General features: G+C 55.0%; 1 protein-coding gene across 1 annotated transcript in view; it reads right to left on the bottom strand.

The window, feature by feature from the left end:
* The window catches only part of LOC134404443 (cytochrome P450 26B1), a 30,041-nt gene extending 14,979 nt beyond the window's left edge, over nucleotides 1-15,062 (bottom strand). The window contains exons 1-2 of the mRNA XM_063135132.1: nucleotides 14,843-15,062; nucleotides 9,666-9,890 (exon numbers count right to left, since the gene is read on the bottom strand). Coding sequence (XP_062991202.1) covers nucleotides 9,666-9,890; nucleotides 14,843-15,046 — 429 coding nt within the window. The 5' untranslated portion in view covers nucleotides 15,047-15,062. The remainder of the gene's footprint in view (nucleotides 1-9,665; nucleotides 9,891-14,842) is intronic.
* Between the last annotated feature and the right edge of the window lie 984 nt (nucleotides 15,063-16,046).

Genomic DNA, 16,046 nt, shown 5'->3' with positions numbered 1-16,046 from the left:
TAAGTGAAAACATCAAATGGAAGTCAACACAAGCCCTGTTTACACGATCAGCTGCCCACGGACAACAACTCCTGAACTCACGTCAACCTCCAATGTGTCTGCCTGCCCAAGGGGTGAATCGAAGGTTGGAGTAAGTTAAGAGGGAGTCAACAACCCGTGGCAAGACCAGACACCCTTGAGTCTCCTCCCTTTCATCCTGGTATAAATGATCATATGAACAACAGCTGGGCTGCTATGGCTAGTAGGTGGAGCTTGCAGGTTCCAAGGGAAACCCAGAGCAGAGCAAGGAAAGCCTGTGTGGTACCCTAGTAGCGTGTGTTGGCGCAGGGTAACAACCCTCTACATCCCAGTCGACCCTCTACATCCCAGACAACAAACTGAAAACGAGCCAAGGCTGCAATGCTGCAGCACCAAAAGCTAATGCAATTCTAGAATATGTCCACACATTAAATCTTCCTGCCCATGGCTTGGGAAACCACAGTACTGATCTAATCATTACTGATAAGATGGCGTTGGGATAGGTTCCAAGAAAGATTTTGACAACTTGAGAAGAATTCAGAAGCGAGCAAAGAGAACAATGGCCTGCCTGGTTAATGCGTTCTCTTAACCATTTTGTGGTTAAGCAGCATGGTTTAGCGTGTTGCCTGAACCAGGCCAGTGAGTCTGTCTCCACCTTGGTCAGCTTCTCATTTTCGGTGTGCATCCAAGCCAAGCAGACTATAATCTGCCACAGTTCAGCTGCACATCAGCTGCACACTGATGAACAATCTAACTGCATGGTCTACACTGCAGCTGGATGCAGCCACAATCCAGAGGGCTTCACAACTTAAGAGTTCAAGGTTGTCCTACGTCAAGAGAAGACTGAGGGGAGACATGAGAGCACTCTTCAAAGACTTAAAAGGTTGTCCCACAGAGGAGGGCCAGGATCTCTTCTCGATCCTCCCAGAGTGCAGGACACGGAATAACGGGCTCAAGTTAAAGGAAGCCAGATTCCAGCTGGACATCAGGAAAAACTTCCTGACTGTTAGAGCAGTACGACAATGGAATCAGTTACCTAGGGAGGTTGTGGGCTCTCCCACACTAGAGGCCTTCAAGAGGCAGCTGGACAACCCTCTGTCAGGGATGCTTTAGGGTGGATTCCTGCATTGAGCAGGGGGTTGGACTCGATGGCGTTAGAGGCCCCTTTCAACTACTATTCTATGATTCTATGTTCCAACAATTTCTGGAGCACAGAGATCCTCAGAAACTTTTCTTCTACTTCCCACTATTTCAGAGTAGCAGCAGCAGCAACCCCAGCCCCAGCCCTTGATTTCTGATGGGTGCACAAGTTCGAATGCAGACATGGAGTTTCCCTTGCCTACAACAGGTTTATTTTTCAGTGGAGGAAACAGACCTGTGCACATTCCTTTGCATGCCCGGATGTGCTCCTCCGTTAAAAGGAGTGAGGCCCAATCGCCTAGGCAAGATTCTCTCTCTCTCTCTCTCTCTCTCTCTCCCCTCCCCGCTGCCCCCCACCCCTGCTGGGTGCCATGCATGCTGGAGGGCACACAGGAGCTCTGGAGTGGGCAACTGTCTAAGGTAAATTTATGAGGAACGGAAGGGGGGTGTTAGCTTTCAAGTACCGTATTTCTTCGATTGTAAGACGCCATCGATTGTAAGACACACACTAATTTCAGTACCACCAACAACAACAAAAACCTAAGACACACCCGCAATTCTAAGATGCACCCCATTTTTAGAGATGTTTATATGGTGGGGAAAGTGCATCTTAGAATCGAAGAAATAGGTACATTAGCAGGAACTGCGCGAACAAGTGTTCACCATACGCTCCAAAGCAATGTGTTTAAATTAGAGAAGACAGATTTCGGTTTAACAGTAACATGAAAATCCAGACCCTCAGGGCACTTTGTCCTCCTCCTTAACACAGGCAAGCTGCAGACCATATTCACACAGCAGCGGATGGCCTCCTTCCTCCGAAGCCGCCTCGGGTATTGGCTATCGCTCAAGACAGGATACCCAACTTGATGGTTCAGTGGTCATGCTGGTATTTTTGGCTGGCGGGGCAGCGCACACGAGCAGGAGCGCGCCTCGGGACTGCCAGGTCCAGTGGAACAGAAAACAAAATGTGGGCTCCCTGGTCATGCACTTGGCCCATGAGCCGGGAGGCACCGGGGAAGAAAAACACCTTCCCCAAACCCTGCTTTTTCAGCTGCCGCTTTGCACCATGAAAATCATACAGGGAGGAGGGGAATAGAGTTGCTGAATTTCTCAGAGCCATGCGCAATGAGCATGATTTACGCAAGACCAAAACTGAATGAGACATTGAAATGGATGAGGCCAGAACAAGAGTGGAGGACTTCACAAAGACACGGGGTATGCCACACCGCCGGTAAGAAGCTACCTGGAGAAGAGAAGATTAGGAGGAAGCATGGTAGCACTCCCCAGACCCCTGCGCTCATCCAGAGACTGGATGGCCATCTGAATGGCATGCTGGACTCGCATTCTGCATTGCAGGCTGTACATTGATTTGGGGGTGGACTAGATAATCTCCAGGGTCTTTCTCAACTCTAAAATTCTATGATTCTGTGACAGGGCATCCCTGCTGCAAGAGATGGCAAGTACCACCCAGCAGGATAAGTCCACCAGGTCCTTCAAGTCGGGCACATTCTGCTCCCACAGTGGCCAGCCAGTGCAAATGCCCTTGAGAAGGACGCTGTCCATGAAGAAGAAGGAAAGGAGAGGGGCACTCCCGACTGGGATAAACGGCAACAGAGAGAATTAAGCTGGTAGCAAAAAGCATCACAATTATGCTTTTTAAAGCCAAGTTTTCAAAGCCAAATTCTGTGCCAAAAAAAAAAAAGAAACAGACAAATTCTGTCACCTGAATCAATTGTTGCAATAATTAAGTTTGTCTATCACCACTCCTGGCGAGGAAGCTGTGTGTGCAATGCCCATTAATCTCAGGGAGAATAATGCCCCACGCCACCCCTGTTTGTTCTGCATTGGGCAATGTGCTCAGTTTTATCTCCAAGCCAATTCCTAGCTTAGGTCACCCTCTGGGGCTAGAAACTGCTTGCATGTGATTCTTCAAACAGGAGCACCCTCGCAACCGATGCATGGAAGGCATCAAACAGCTGGAAGTGTGGCGCACACCTGGCCTGACCCTGAACATCTGGAAATGCCAGAATTAAGGAGAAACCAAGGAAAAGACTCCCCTAAACAGTACGAGCGGTGGTCTTGGGGCTCATCTATACCAAGCAGCTATTCCACTATGAAAGTGGCATGAAAGTGGTATATAAAAGGCAGGAGCCACACAACTGCTTTATAGCGATATTGAAGAGCACTGACAACTGTTGGGGCCCATTGACACATGCCATACATTGCTTTCATAATGTTATAGAGAGAGCCAGTGTGGTCTAGTGGCTAGAGTGTCAGACTGGGAGTTGGGAGATCCGGGTTCTAGTCCCCACTCGGCCATGGAAACCCACTGGGTGACTTTGGGCCAGTCACAAACTCTGAGCCCAACCCACCTCACAGGGTTGTTGTGAGGATAAAGTGGAGAGGAGGAGGATTATGTATGCCGCCTTGGGTTCCTTGCAGGAAAAAAGGCAGGATATAAATGCAATGATAAATAAATAAATAAAAATATCCTGCTTGGTCTAAATGCGTCAGTGGACCCCAACAGTTGTCAGTGAACTTCAATACCACTGTAAAGCAGTAGTGTGGTGCCTGCTTTTTATATACTGCTTCCATACCGCTTTCATAGTGGAATATCCTACTTGGTGTAGGTGAACCTTTCGACTCACTGTGTGAGGCTGATGCAAGATGTTACCTGCCTGGCCCTACTTGGTGTAGGTGAACCTTTCGACTCACTGTGTGAGGCTGATGCAAGATGTTACCTGCCTGGCATCGCACCGGCAGCATCTCCTTACAGAAAGGGCCCACCGGGCCAATCCCCACCCCCACCCCCCGTGTGCTTCCTTCCCTTCCTTCCCCTTTCCCCTCCTCCAGCCAGAGCTCACCTACCCTCACCTGATCTCTCCCTTGCTCAGCTCAGCCTCCTCTCAAACGGAAGACAGCATCTTGGATGCTAACAGGGGAGGAAGCAAATGTGCAGACCTCCTTGCTCCTGGGTCTCCAAAATAGAATTCAAGGTTTTGCACAGCATGGCGCAAAAGCCCCTGGGCTCCCTGGAAGGGGCTGCAAGACTTTGACTGCAGTAGCCTAGATTGTACATCCCTCAGGCTGCAGCTGAGGAGGGGGGCTGGCACACCCAGCTCCAAAACACATGCCATGCCAGCTTCTGATCCAGAACCCACAAGCAAGGTGCTGGTCTTAACCTATAAAGCCTTACACGACTTGGGACCACAATACCTGATGGAACGCCTCTCCCGACATGAACCTACCCGTACACTGCGCTCAACATCTAAGGTCCTCCTCTGAGTGCCTAATCGGAGGGAAGCTCGGAGGATAGCAACAAGGGAGAGGGTCTTTTTGGTGGTGGCCCCTCGACTGTGGAATGATCTCCCCGATGAGGCTCGCCTGCCACCAACATTGTTATCTTTCAGGCGCCAGGTCAAGACTTTTCTCTTCTCCCAGGCATTTAACACCATTTAACAATGCTAAGTTTGTTTTTTAACGGGCCCCCCAGAACTGTTGTTTTTAAATGGATACTGTTGTTTCTATACTGTTTTTTAAAATTTTGTATACTTTAAATGTTTACTGTTTCTAACTTTTGTAAACCGCCCAGAGAGCTTCATCTATGGGGCGATATATAAATGTAACAAATAAATAAATAAATAAATAAGCAAGACACAGTGGAACAGCACCCTCCTACCCATGTTCCCCAGCAACTAGTGTATACAGGCTTACTGCCTCTGATACTGAATGTAGGACACAGCCATTAGGATTAGTAGCCATGGATGGCCGTCTCCTCCTCCTCCTCCAGGAATTTATCCAACCTTCTTTTAAAGCCATACAAATTGGTGACCAACACCACATCTTGTGGTGGTGAGTTCCACAGTTTGACTATGTGCAGTGTGAAGAAGTCCTTCCATTTATCTGACCAGTCCTGCCTGACCTTCTTAACCTTGTTGCTTGGTCTCTCAATCCTACTGAGATTTCAGCAAACTGAACTTTGTTGGCAGCGGGAGCAGGGGCCGGGGGTGGCAGGAGGAAACCTCTGCCTGTTCCAATGGTGCAGGGGAAAATATTTAGATGTACCTGAAAGTAATTGGCTGTGTGACCCTTGCACATTCCTAAATAGGAAACTCGAGGGAGTTCAAATTGAAGGGTTCTTCAACAACAACAACAACAGCCCCTCGCTTCCTTCCTGCTCACTGCCTTCAAATGAGCACACCCTTTTTCCAGCCCTCCGCTGTACAACAAGACTTCCACTCTCCAAGAGGGAAAGGCAAGATTCCAACGTGGAGGCCACAAGGTCACTCCTCGGCTCTGCAGCCTCCCCCACCAGCCGGCCCAGGCGCTTCCTAGACAGGGTTCCATTCAAAGAGCCGCAGTGCTGGTGGAAGTCACCCAAAGGCTACAGATGCCGTGGGGCTTCTATGGGTGCCTTGACTCTGAGCTAAGGGGAGGTGGTGCAGGCGTAGCCCCACTGCCGAGTTAAAGGAAGGAGCAAGACCAGGGCTGTGGGTGAGCAGAGCAAAAAGCAGGCGCATCGAAGGCTTTTAAAGAGTTAGAAGCAGGCCCCAGGCCTCGACAGACACACAGGCTGTGGCAAGGTCATCTGCTTTCCCCCACACCACCCACCCACGGAAAGGAACCACCTGCCCAAATGACGCCAACCAGTGAGCCAGGCCCATTGCGAATGCACGAGGCACAGCCAGAACCACAGCCATCTTCTGGGGAGCGGACTTTGGGGGGATCTTTCATGGCCAGGGACGGGACAGTGGCCGTTTTAGTAGCTGAGCTTGTTTTCTAGAATGACACTGGATGGTCTCCTGCCTCAGCCCCATCATGCACTTCTTGCCCCAATCCTGGGTTGTGTCCAGGCAAGGCTTCATCACGCCACGCTTGTTCAAGGGGTTTTAAGGCCGTTTCCCCACAGCGTCCGCCATCTTTTTCTCTTACTGCAGAAAATCCATTGAGAAGAGAGAGAAAAGTGGAAGAGCACCACAACGCCTTCTAATCATTGCTAGTGCTAGGAGCCCCCACCCCCACCGAATCAGGATGCAGCTTTGTCTGAGGAAAAGGGTGGGGGCCACGGCTCAGCCGTATAGCCCTTGCGTTGCATGCCCAGGTCCAACAGCCCAGGTCCAACACTGGCAGCCTCTCCAGGTAGGACAGAGAATATTCCTGCCTGAAACCCTGGAGAGACATTGGCGCCAGTCTGGGTTGACGATACCAGGTGAGATGGAACCCAGGGGGGGGGGGGCTGATGTGGGGGCTGTCTTCACAGCACCGTGTTGGTGCTGTGTCCCCCCTAAACTCTGTGGATTCACTCCTGCGGGGTGGGTCAGGTAATCTCCACACCAAGGAGGGAGTGCAGGGTTTCTTTCCGGCAGGCATCTGGGTACTGGAGTTCATAGAATCATAGAATCACAGAGTTGGAAGGGACCTACAAGGCCATCGAGTCCAACCCCCTGCCCAATGCAGGAATCCACCCTAAAGCATCCCTGACAGATGGTTGTCCAGCTGCCTCTTGAAGGCCTCTAGTGTGGGAGAGCCCACAACCTCCCTAATAGGGAGCCCACAACTGCCCTGCCCCCCTCTTCCTGACTTCCAGCAACCAATCGCCAGGCACCATTCTCCAGAACGCTCCCTAAATCGACCAAGTTGCAAGGTCAGAGAGCAGAAGAACCGGGGTGACCTCACTCCCACCAAAACAGTCGGGGTTAATCCCCAACTTTTTTAGCACACAGCTTCGCAGAAAAGCCTGGCAGTGAGTGCAAACCCGCAGCTGTGTCGTGTAACTGATGCCGCACAGATTTGCGGCCACCGTGGGGCTTTGAACACTCATAGGCAGCCCCTTGGTCTAAAGCAGCTTCTGATCTTCCTAGACAAGAGAGTTTCGAGGTGGAATGTGCCCTCTTTGTTTTAAATAACTATTACTCTGAAGGGGGATCCTGATAAAACTGAGGTTCTGGGGTGGGGGTTTCTGCACAGGTAAGCGGTGTTGAGCCTGTTCTGGGACAGGGCGGAACTTGCCCTGCAGGATCAGGGCCTTCACAGCCTGGGACCCAGCTTTTCCACTGTAGATCCAAGTGACATACGTGCCATGGAGGTCCTTCCACGTGTTGGGGCCCATGTGCCTGAATGGACCGGAGAGTGCTCAGCTCCTGGTTCGGCTACTGCAATTCGTTGCGTGGAGCTGCCTTTGAAGGCTGCTTAGAAACTGCAGCGAGTGCAAAAGTACAGCTACCAACTGGGACTGGCCAACAAAAATACACCCGGCCAGTTCCTAAACCTCTTCTCTGCTGCCGGTCCCTCTCCTGGCACAGTCCCTTGCCAGCCCTATACAACTGGACACCCACGTACCCCAAGGATCGCAGTCCTCCCACACGGACCCCCCCCTTATCCTAAGGTCACGCTCGGCGGCCCTCCTCCGGGCGCCCTCGCGTCTACAAAGGCCCCGCGCGACACGCGCGCGCCCGAAGAGCACGGAGGTGGCCCCGCCGCGGGCATTGCCCTTTTAAGTCTGGAGCCGCCGGCGCGCTCGCGTGCTTCCCAGGTTACTACAGTTCAACCTCCACACGTGCCGCCCCGCCCGCGAGGCCGGGCCGCAGGAGCACCGCGCGGCCGGGCCGGGAGGGGGAGCAGCGGGGCGCGCGGGGGAGGGTCCTGCCCCCCGGTCCCCGCCGCGGAATGCCTTTCCTGGAGCCCTCATCAGATCCGGAGGCCTCGGACCGATCCCCCGCCGGGAGCGGAGACAGCCTCGCCGCGGGGCTCGCGGGGGGACAGCTGGGGGGCTTCCCCCTCGCTCCCCGACTTCGGGCGGCCGCGACGCCTGCCTGCCTGCCTGCTGGCCGCCGACCCCCGAGCTCGGCGCGCAGCGAAGAAGCTCCTCGCCGGCTCTCCGCCTCGCCCGCGGCGCTGCCCGAGGAACGCGTGTGCGGCGCTCGGCGCTGGCGGGGACGCGGACGCAGACGCGGACTGCCAGCCCAGCGCCGGCTGCAGGCTCGGGAGCCAGGACCCGCCGGGCTGCAAGCTCAGGCTCGCTTCGGGGCGAGTAAATCCCACCCAAAGCAGCGGCGCTCACAGCACAAGAAGGGGCTACAACTTTTCATGCCCCGCTCCCTCGAGAAAAGCACTCTGCACATGCCCAGAGGCACTCCCCAGGTCGTGAACACAGACTCCCGCGAACGGTCCCAATCGCGGCCCACACCGGAGTCGAGGTCAAGCCTGTTTATAGAGTTACTCGGAAGGAAGACCCAGCGCGTCTACAGACTCGCAGCGTCCGTCTGCTTCCACGCAGGCTCTGCATGAGCTTGCCGGGCCGGCGGCCACGGCTAAAGCGCTCGTCCGTGGAAGCGTTCCACGTGCGCGCGATCCTCCACGTGTGAACGCGCTTATCTGGCGTGCAGACTCCGCACGGCCGACACGGATCTCCGGCATAGAAACGCTACACGCGAACGTGGTCCACCCGGGCTGAAAGGGCGTTGTGCCGTGACCCGGGGCTGGTCAGCCACGTCTACTTACGGCCCCAGCGCGCTCCGCGCATCGCCCCTTTAAATTCCTCAAAGGCAGTCGCCGAGCTTCGCGTTTCGAATGCTCGGGCTCCGCCGCGTTCCACGATCGAATGTTGAGACAGCCGGGGGCGGGGAGAGGGGCGCGGAAAAACCACGTGGGGTTCGCCAAGGCGCGGCACCAGGAGTGGCAGCTTACAGAAGGCGGAGGGGGGGGCGGGCAAGACCTCAGAAGAAGCGGCAGTGAGGGCCCCCTCCCCTGTTTCCACTGCCAGCAGTGCCAATGGAGAGAAAAGCCCAGTGCGGGCGTGGGGAGGGGAGTACCAGCCTGTAGCCTACTCAGAAGTCACCTCTTCCTGCATTCCTGGGTGTGAGACAGGGAAATGCACTTTGGACACGCTCAGAGACACACAGGCTCAAGGTCCTGGGCTCAGCCCACCGAGTGGGCACTCCACCATTCCCATCTGGTGCTGCATCCAGTGGCCACCAGCCACCTTCGGAATGCACTCTGCACCTACTCAGAAGCTCCCCTTCCTAATGGCAGGCAGGGCTGAGCCCCAGCCTTGGGCAAGTCTGAGGACTGAGTCCTGGCTGGGTCAGGTGATCGTCAAGGCTCCCTCCTTCAATGCCCGGACAAGGTTGCCTGAAGGGCTTTTGTCAGTGCGAAGGGAGGAGAGGCCCTTTCTCTCAGCTACACCCTGTCGCAGGTAAGGGGGAGGGCAGAGAACGAGGCTAGAGCTGAGCAAATTTTGGACATGGCCCTCTCCCAGACCCACGGGTCTTCTAGGCCCCTTGGACGCAGCCTCCCCTCCCCACACAGCCACAAGGTTCTCCCCACCTGCAGGGACCCCCCCCCCCCCCACAGGCCCACAGGATGCCATGAGACGGAGGGCCAGGAGTGGGAAGGTGCTTGCTTGCTGCGCCCCAGCCATGGGCTCCTCCATGGAGGAGGCCTCGTCCCCTCAATCCCCTGGAAGACCCCACAGAGCTGGGGCTGCGAGGAGGTCCAGGGTCTCTTACCTTCCTCTTGTGCCTGTGGATGTCCCCGATGGAGTTGGCCACAGTGTTCGGGCCCAGTAACATGCGTGTGCTCCGGGGCCACTCCGTGCTCACTAGGCTGTGCTCCCCCATCAAGATCTTGCGCACGTTCTCAGCGCCCGTCACCCGGATCAAGGGGCGCCCCAGCAAGTGGGTCTTGAAGACGTTCCCATATTTCTCCCTCCTGGAGGACTGGAAGCAGGAGCCCTGAAAGAGGAACGCAGACAACTGGAGTGGGGATAAACTGGCAGAACCCTGTTCTAACATCCCTGGGCATCTCACCGCCATTGACACCAAAGCACACACACACACACACATGCCCATTAAGCTACTGTCCCCCCTGGGTTCTTCTGTTCTCCCAATTTCTAGTTAATACATACTCATTAGGACAGGACTAGAGTTTTTGGGTGGAAACTGCAGGGAAAGAGATTTCAGCTAAACATCAGGAGAAATGTCTTAACAGCAGGGGCTGTTTGACAGTGAAACTGCCTGGCCTGGGAAGTGACAGGCTCTTTCTCGACAGAAGAGCTTAGGCAGAGACTGGATGGCCATCTGACAGGGATGCTGTAGATGGATCCTGCACTGTAGATTCTGCATTGCAGGGGGTTGGACTAAATGAACTCTAAGGTACCTCCCAATACTATGATCTTACAATAGCCATTTTACCAGCAGCTAGCAGAGATTCAACTCTAGAATATATACAATGATGAAGAGTCTTTGAACATGTTCAGAGTGCTTTTTCATTCCATTGCTATACTCAGGACTCATACATATCTGGAATTGAGGAGAAAGACTTGAAGATAGCTAATGCAACTTCCCAGCTGGCTTGGACCTTGATTTTTGCCTCCTTTCAGCTTATAGCAAAACTCTATGCGTGTCTACACCACTCAGTTCAGATGGATTGCACACTTAAAGCCTTGGGAAAACCTTTCTTAAGCAGCCTTGAGTGTGTCCATGTTTTCAATGAACACTTATGTGGAGGGGGGGCTTTGAAAATCACAAAGAACACCACAAAGACAAATACTCCAACACTCTCGCTAAGCAGATTGGATAAAAAGTATTAAGGCCTCTCTTGGGAAGGGGTTGGGCTAATTAAAGCCCAACGATCTCAGTTTGTTTAGGAGCGATTCCTTCCTGAAGTAGCCATATAAGCAACTTCTGGCATTTCCTAGTGGCAATTCCAGATCTTCCTCCTCCCCACAAAGGCAACAGTCCAGTGCTTAGAGGGAGATTCCCATCACCCAACCAACTGCAATCCCAGAAATTTAGGAGGGAGACGCCACGCAAAAAGCTTTTGTCCCACCTTCCCTGCATCTCTACTGTCCATTCCTAATCCCATTTAAGAACAGCTGTGCTAGATCAGACCAAAGGCCCATCTCATCCAGCATTCTCTTCTCAAAGTGGCCAACCGGCTGTCTTTGGGAAGCTCACGACTAAGGTGTGAGTGCAACAGCATCCTATTATAGCAGAGTTGGAAGGGGCCTCTAAGGCCATGGAGTCCAACCCCCTGCTCAATGCAGGAATCCACCCTAAAGCATCCCTGACAGATGCTTGTCCAGCTGCCTCTTGAAGGCCTCCAGTGTGGGAGAGCCCACCACCTCACCAGGCAACTGATTCCATTGTCGTACTGCTCTAACCGTCAGGAAGCTTTTCCTGATGTCCACCCTCTCACCCATTTCCTCCAGCAACTGCTGTACATATACACATACTGTCTCTGACACTGGAGGTCGCATAGAGCCATCAGGACTAACAGCCGTTGATAGCTGCCACCTCCAGGAATATGTCCAATTCCCTTTTACAGCCATCCAAATTGGTGGCCATCACTACATCTTGTGGAAGTGAATTCCATAGTTAAAGTCTGCACCCCTGTGAAGGAGGATTTTTTTCCCTGTCCTGAATCTCCCACCCGCACTTCATGGGGTGAACCCACTGGGTTCTAATATGATGAGTGTGGGAAAAGCCACATCTGTGACTAGGACAATTCCTTATCTGTCCAATGGACCTCAGGGTGTCCCAGTCGTCTCAGGATGGTTGTGCAAAGAACAAATGATATGCTAGCTTGACCAGCACTCATGGGCTGTGACTAATTCCTAAAAAGAAAAGTACCACAGACAACCTGCCCTCCAAGATATCAGACATGACAGCTGTGCTGGCTCACCTGTGAGGAAAGGACTCCCTCTCTACACATGCTCAGACACACATTGTGTCGTCATGCAACACCTTGCATGGCTGAGGCCAAGCACTGCAAAGAGGAGAGAGGTCCGTCCCAGGTTGATTAGCACAGCCTCTGCTGGTGTGATGCCCCATACAAGGGCCCGAATCTCCACACATGGACCACACACACACACAGCCAAGTGACAAGCTCCCTTGACCCTCCACCTTCGTCTATTTGAACTGCTGCTGAACCTGGCCAGGGCTCCTTAAACATTGGGTAAGGCTCTTCCATGCATCATAACAGCAAGCAGTGGGGAGGACGACCTAGCAGAACCCATTTAATTTCCCAAACATTTCTTCTAATCATCATCAGAAAAATGAAGAACTCGCTCATCCCCACCTCATCTCGCTTTTGCTTCCAGCCCCTCATAGCTGCTTACGTGCATTTCCCCCCACCCCACCCCACCCCACCCCACAGGACAGACTGCTGCTTTATTGCACTCCAATTATCCTTGGCTAAGCAAATGGACAGAGTTTGGGACTTTTAATAACTTTCCCACATGCTGGTCAGAAACGGTACAAAGGGAGGGCGCATGAGTGCAAGGAGCGGTAAACCTCACCCACATCTCTGCCCCCCCCCCGCTACATTCAACTCCACTACTGGGGTGTTTTGGGGGCGTGGGGGCTTTTCCCCATAAATTTTTGAAGAAACGTTGCTAAGGTATCTGCCCCTTTAAATGGAGTTCCCTTGGAAGGAGGGTGACCCTCTTCCCTCTTAACCATTGCAGGATCTCTAAGCAAAGGATGCTGCAGGGACTTTGGGTCAGGTGGGGGAGGGGGCGTTGGGGGGGTTAAAAACCAAAAAGAACAAAAGCACAGTTGTGAAGTTCAGATGTTCAGGTGACCCCTGTGTCTTGATCTACATAAATATAATTAAAGTACTTTTTGTGGCATTAATAAAGGGTTATTTGTACAACATTTCCATGGCTGCACAAAGGCCACCTTTATGTGGCAAGGAGTTTTCGAGTGGAGTCCAATTTATACAAAATTTTTGTATTTTTAGTCCTGGACTCTGTTTGGATGGGGCCTTGTGGAAAAAGGAAAACCCTTTCTCGGCCCCCCTGTAAAAATCTGATAAATTTCTTTTAAAAATAAAGCCCTATTGAGTGAGGGCTCTTAACCCTTTGGCGGCCGGGCGGCCGGCAGGGACCTCTCCCCCCCCCCCCCCCACTCCGGTGCTCCATCTATAGGTCTCAGGCTATTATTCCTGGAGAGGGGACACGTAATAAATTTGCCCCGGCTACGACGAAAAACCCATTTTATTTTTATTCTGTCACGTATAATCGGCGGGGGGAGGAAGGAAGGTGTTTCAGACACGCACCCTCCTAATTCGAATTCCTTGTGCGCGTGCACACTCATACGCACGCCGGGGAATCCGCACCGCAAAGGGCGCCCTCCTGCCACAGCCGCTTTGAAATGATGCATTCATGTGGGGGGCGGGGGGAGGTTCTGGGGAGCTGCCTCTCCGTAGGGCTGGGAATTCTGGAGCAGTTCGCGTGAATTGGGGGCGTGGGGGGGGGAGACACACGAAAGCATGATCTATCCTCCCGATTCCTCCTCCCCTCCCAAACTCCAGATTTCTCAAAGAGATTCGAAAGAGGAGTTTGGGGGTGGAGTGGGGTGGGGTTGTCAAATATTCAATGTTGGGGAATACCCTGATACAAAGGAGGGGGGCAAAGTTGTTTTTGCTGATGGCTGGCCAGGTTCTCTTCTCTCCGCCTCCCGGCCCGCTCCACCAGCCTTCGGGGCAAGGGGTTCTTCGGCACCCGAGGAGGAAGGTGAACCCCGGGCTGAAGCTCACCGGGCTCCGAACGAGCCCGCGGGCCGCCCTGCTGTGCTTCTGGGCGGAAAGAGGTCCGTCCGGGCCACTCGCTCGGATCTCGGGACTCCCGTTGCCCAGTTGCGACCAGCCGTCCTGCTTTGGGGCGCCTCCTGCCCCCACGTCAATTTAGCCGGTCCTTACCTGGTTAGACGGGGACCAATAAAGTCCCAGAACCTTAAAGGGGCGATGGCAGCCCTCCGCTGCCTTTTCTTCCTTTCGTTGGGTTGCAAAAGACTCCCCACAATCAGGGGCACGGTCTTTCCGGGGGGGGGGAGGTGCAGTTTAGTGTGTGAAGCGCGCAGGGCGCCCCCTTGAGATGGTGCCCTCCCCCCCACACACACACACAAGCCCCGAGACGCAGCGAAGAGCCGGAGCTCGGTGGCCGACTACACGCTTTGCTCGGGGAAGGAGCCGGGGTCGATCCCCGCCGTCGCCAAGTGGGGCTGAGGCGGGAGGGGCTCCCGCCACGGACCCTGCTAGTCGGAGAAAGCCGTTCGGGGCCAGATGGACCGGTGCTGCGACTGGGCATGAAACTGCTGCCCTCGGTCCTGGAGAGTCGAAAGGCAAAAAGCACGCGTGGGGGTGCGGGCGGGCACAGGGGGGGGGCGGAATTTCACATTTTAAGAGCCTCGAGGATCGCGTTCACTTTCGAAGTTTGCCTGCCCGTTTAAGGCACACTTACCTGGGAATAAGCCCCACTCAGCGCAGTGGCGGCTTACTTCCGAGTAAGCGTGCGTAGGATCGGGCCCTCGCCTGCCCTTCTGCTGCCCTGCGCGCGCGCCCCTCCATCCCCCTGCAATGCCAATGACAGACCGTGCGGGGGGGGGGGGGACGGGACGCATGAATGTACGCGCTTCACTTCGCGAACTCCCACGTTTTGCCCGGCCAGACACCTCCTCGGAGGCGTCCCGCGCTCCGCCCGTGCGCAAGGCGCTGCGCATCCGGCCCGGCGCGGTGCCTCTTTGGCCGGCGAACTCTCTTTCCCGGACGGTGCGCTCGCCCGCCCGCCCGCCCGCCCGCCGAGTCTCTCCTCTCTCTCTCCCTCTCTCCCCCCTCCACCAGCCCTGACGCAACGCCTCTCCCCTCCCCCTGGAGCGCCGGAGAAGCGGGGAAGCCGCCTTACCTGCAGGAGCCAGTGGAAGGTCTCTCCGACCAGCGGGAAGCCCATCGATCCCTTGGGGATGGGCAGCTTGCAGCTCTTGTCGCGGGTGGCGGCCCAGCGGAGCTGCCACAGCTGCTGGGACACGGCCAGGAGCAGAGTCACGGACACCAGGCAGGCGACGAAGGTGGCCAGCGCCGAGACCAGGTCGAAGCTCTGGAAGAGCATCTTGCGCGGCGGCGGCGGCGGCGGAGCGGGGCGGAGCGGAGCCTCTTGCTGCTGCTGCTGCTGCTGCTGCTGCCGCTGCTGCTGCTGCCGACGGAGTCGGGGGCGTCTCCCGGTATTCACCCACTCGGAACCACGCGGGTGAGCTCGGGGAGGGGGCTTCGACCAGCGGGGGTCGTAAAAGCGCCACCCACGTGTGTGCGCGCGATTGGGGCGCTTGGACCGAATGCCAGGAGCTTGACAACTTGTGCGTTTTATAGATGCATATGGGAAGTCCGCCCCTCCCCACGTATAAAGGAATGCAAAAAATAAAGGCGATGCGGTGGCGGGGGGGGGGGAGAGAAAAACCCCCGAACTCCAATGCCGAAGGTGACGCTGTCCAATTCTCGCTGCTGCTCCCCGAAAGCAAACTCTGCTGAATGAGAATTGCTGCCCCCGAAACTCAGCAGGACTCCTCGAAGAATGAGATTACTTTTTTTTCTTTTTCGCTTTGCACGAGAGAGAGAGAGAGAGAGAGAGAGAGAGAGAGAGAGAGAGATGGGGTATAAATAATGAGTGAAGAGAAGGAGGGGTTGGTCTGTTTTACTCAAAGCCGGGTGTAGGCGAAGGGACTCGAGAGCAGCAGCAGCAGCACGAGAGGGAGAGAGAAAAAATATAGAAACACGGAGGACTTTTGCCCCCAACCCAAGCAGAGAAGAGACGCTGGGGAAAGGCAAAGAGCGCGCGCGAGAGCAGCAAACTCCGGAGCGGGACGTGTCGCTCCCGGCGGCCGCTGGCTGCGGGTGTCGCTCCGTCCAACTTGAGCGGCTCTCTTGAGCGCCTGTGCCTGGGGCCGGGCGGGAGGCTGGGACGGGCTAGGCTCGCCTGGGCTGGGCTGGGCTGGGCGGGGGCACGAGCGGGCGGGCGGGCGAGCGAGCGAGCGAGGAGCGAGGGGGGCGGAGGAGGGCGCTCCGTTTCCACTCAGCCGTCGGGAGGAGGAGCCGCTTCGCCGCGCGCCAGTTTG

Source organism: Elgaria multicarinata, chromosome 10 (genome assembly GCF_023053635.1).
Source record: "Elgaria multicarinata webbii isolate HBS135686 ecotype San Diego chromosome 10, rElgMul1.1.pri, whole genome shotgun sequence".
Taxonomy (NCBI): Eukaryota; Metazoa; Chordata; class Lepidosauria; order Squamata; family Anguidae; genus Elgaria; species Elgaria multicarinata.
This window is presented reverse-complemented; position numbering and strand designations above follow the sequence as displayed.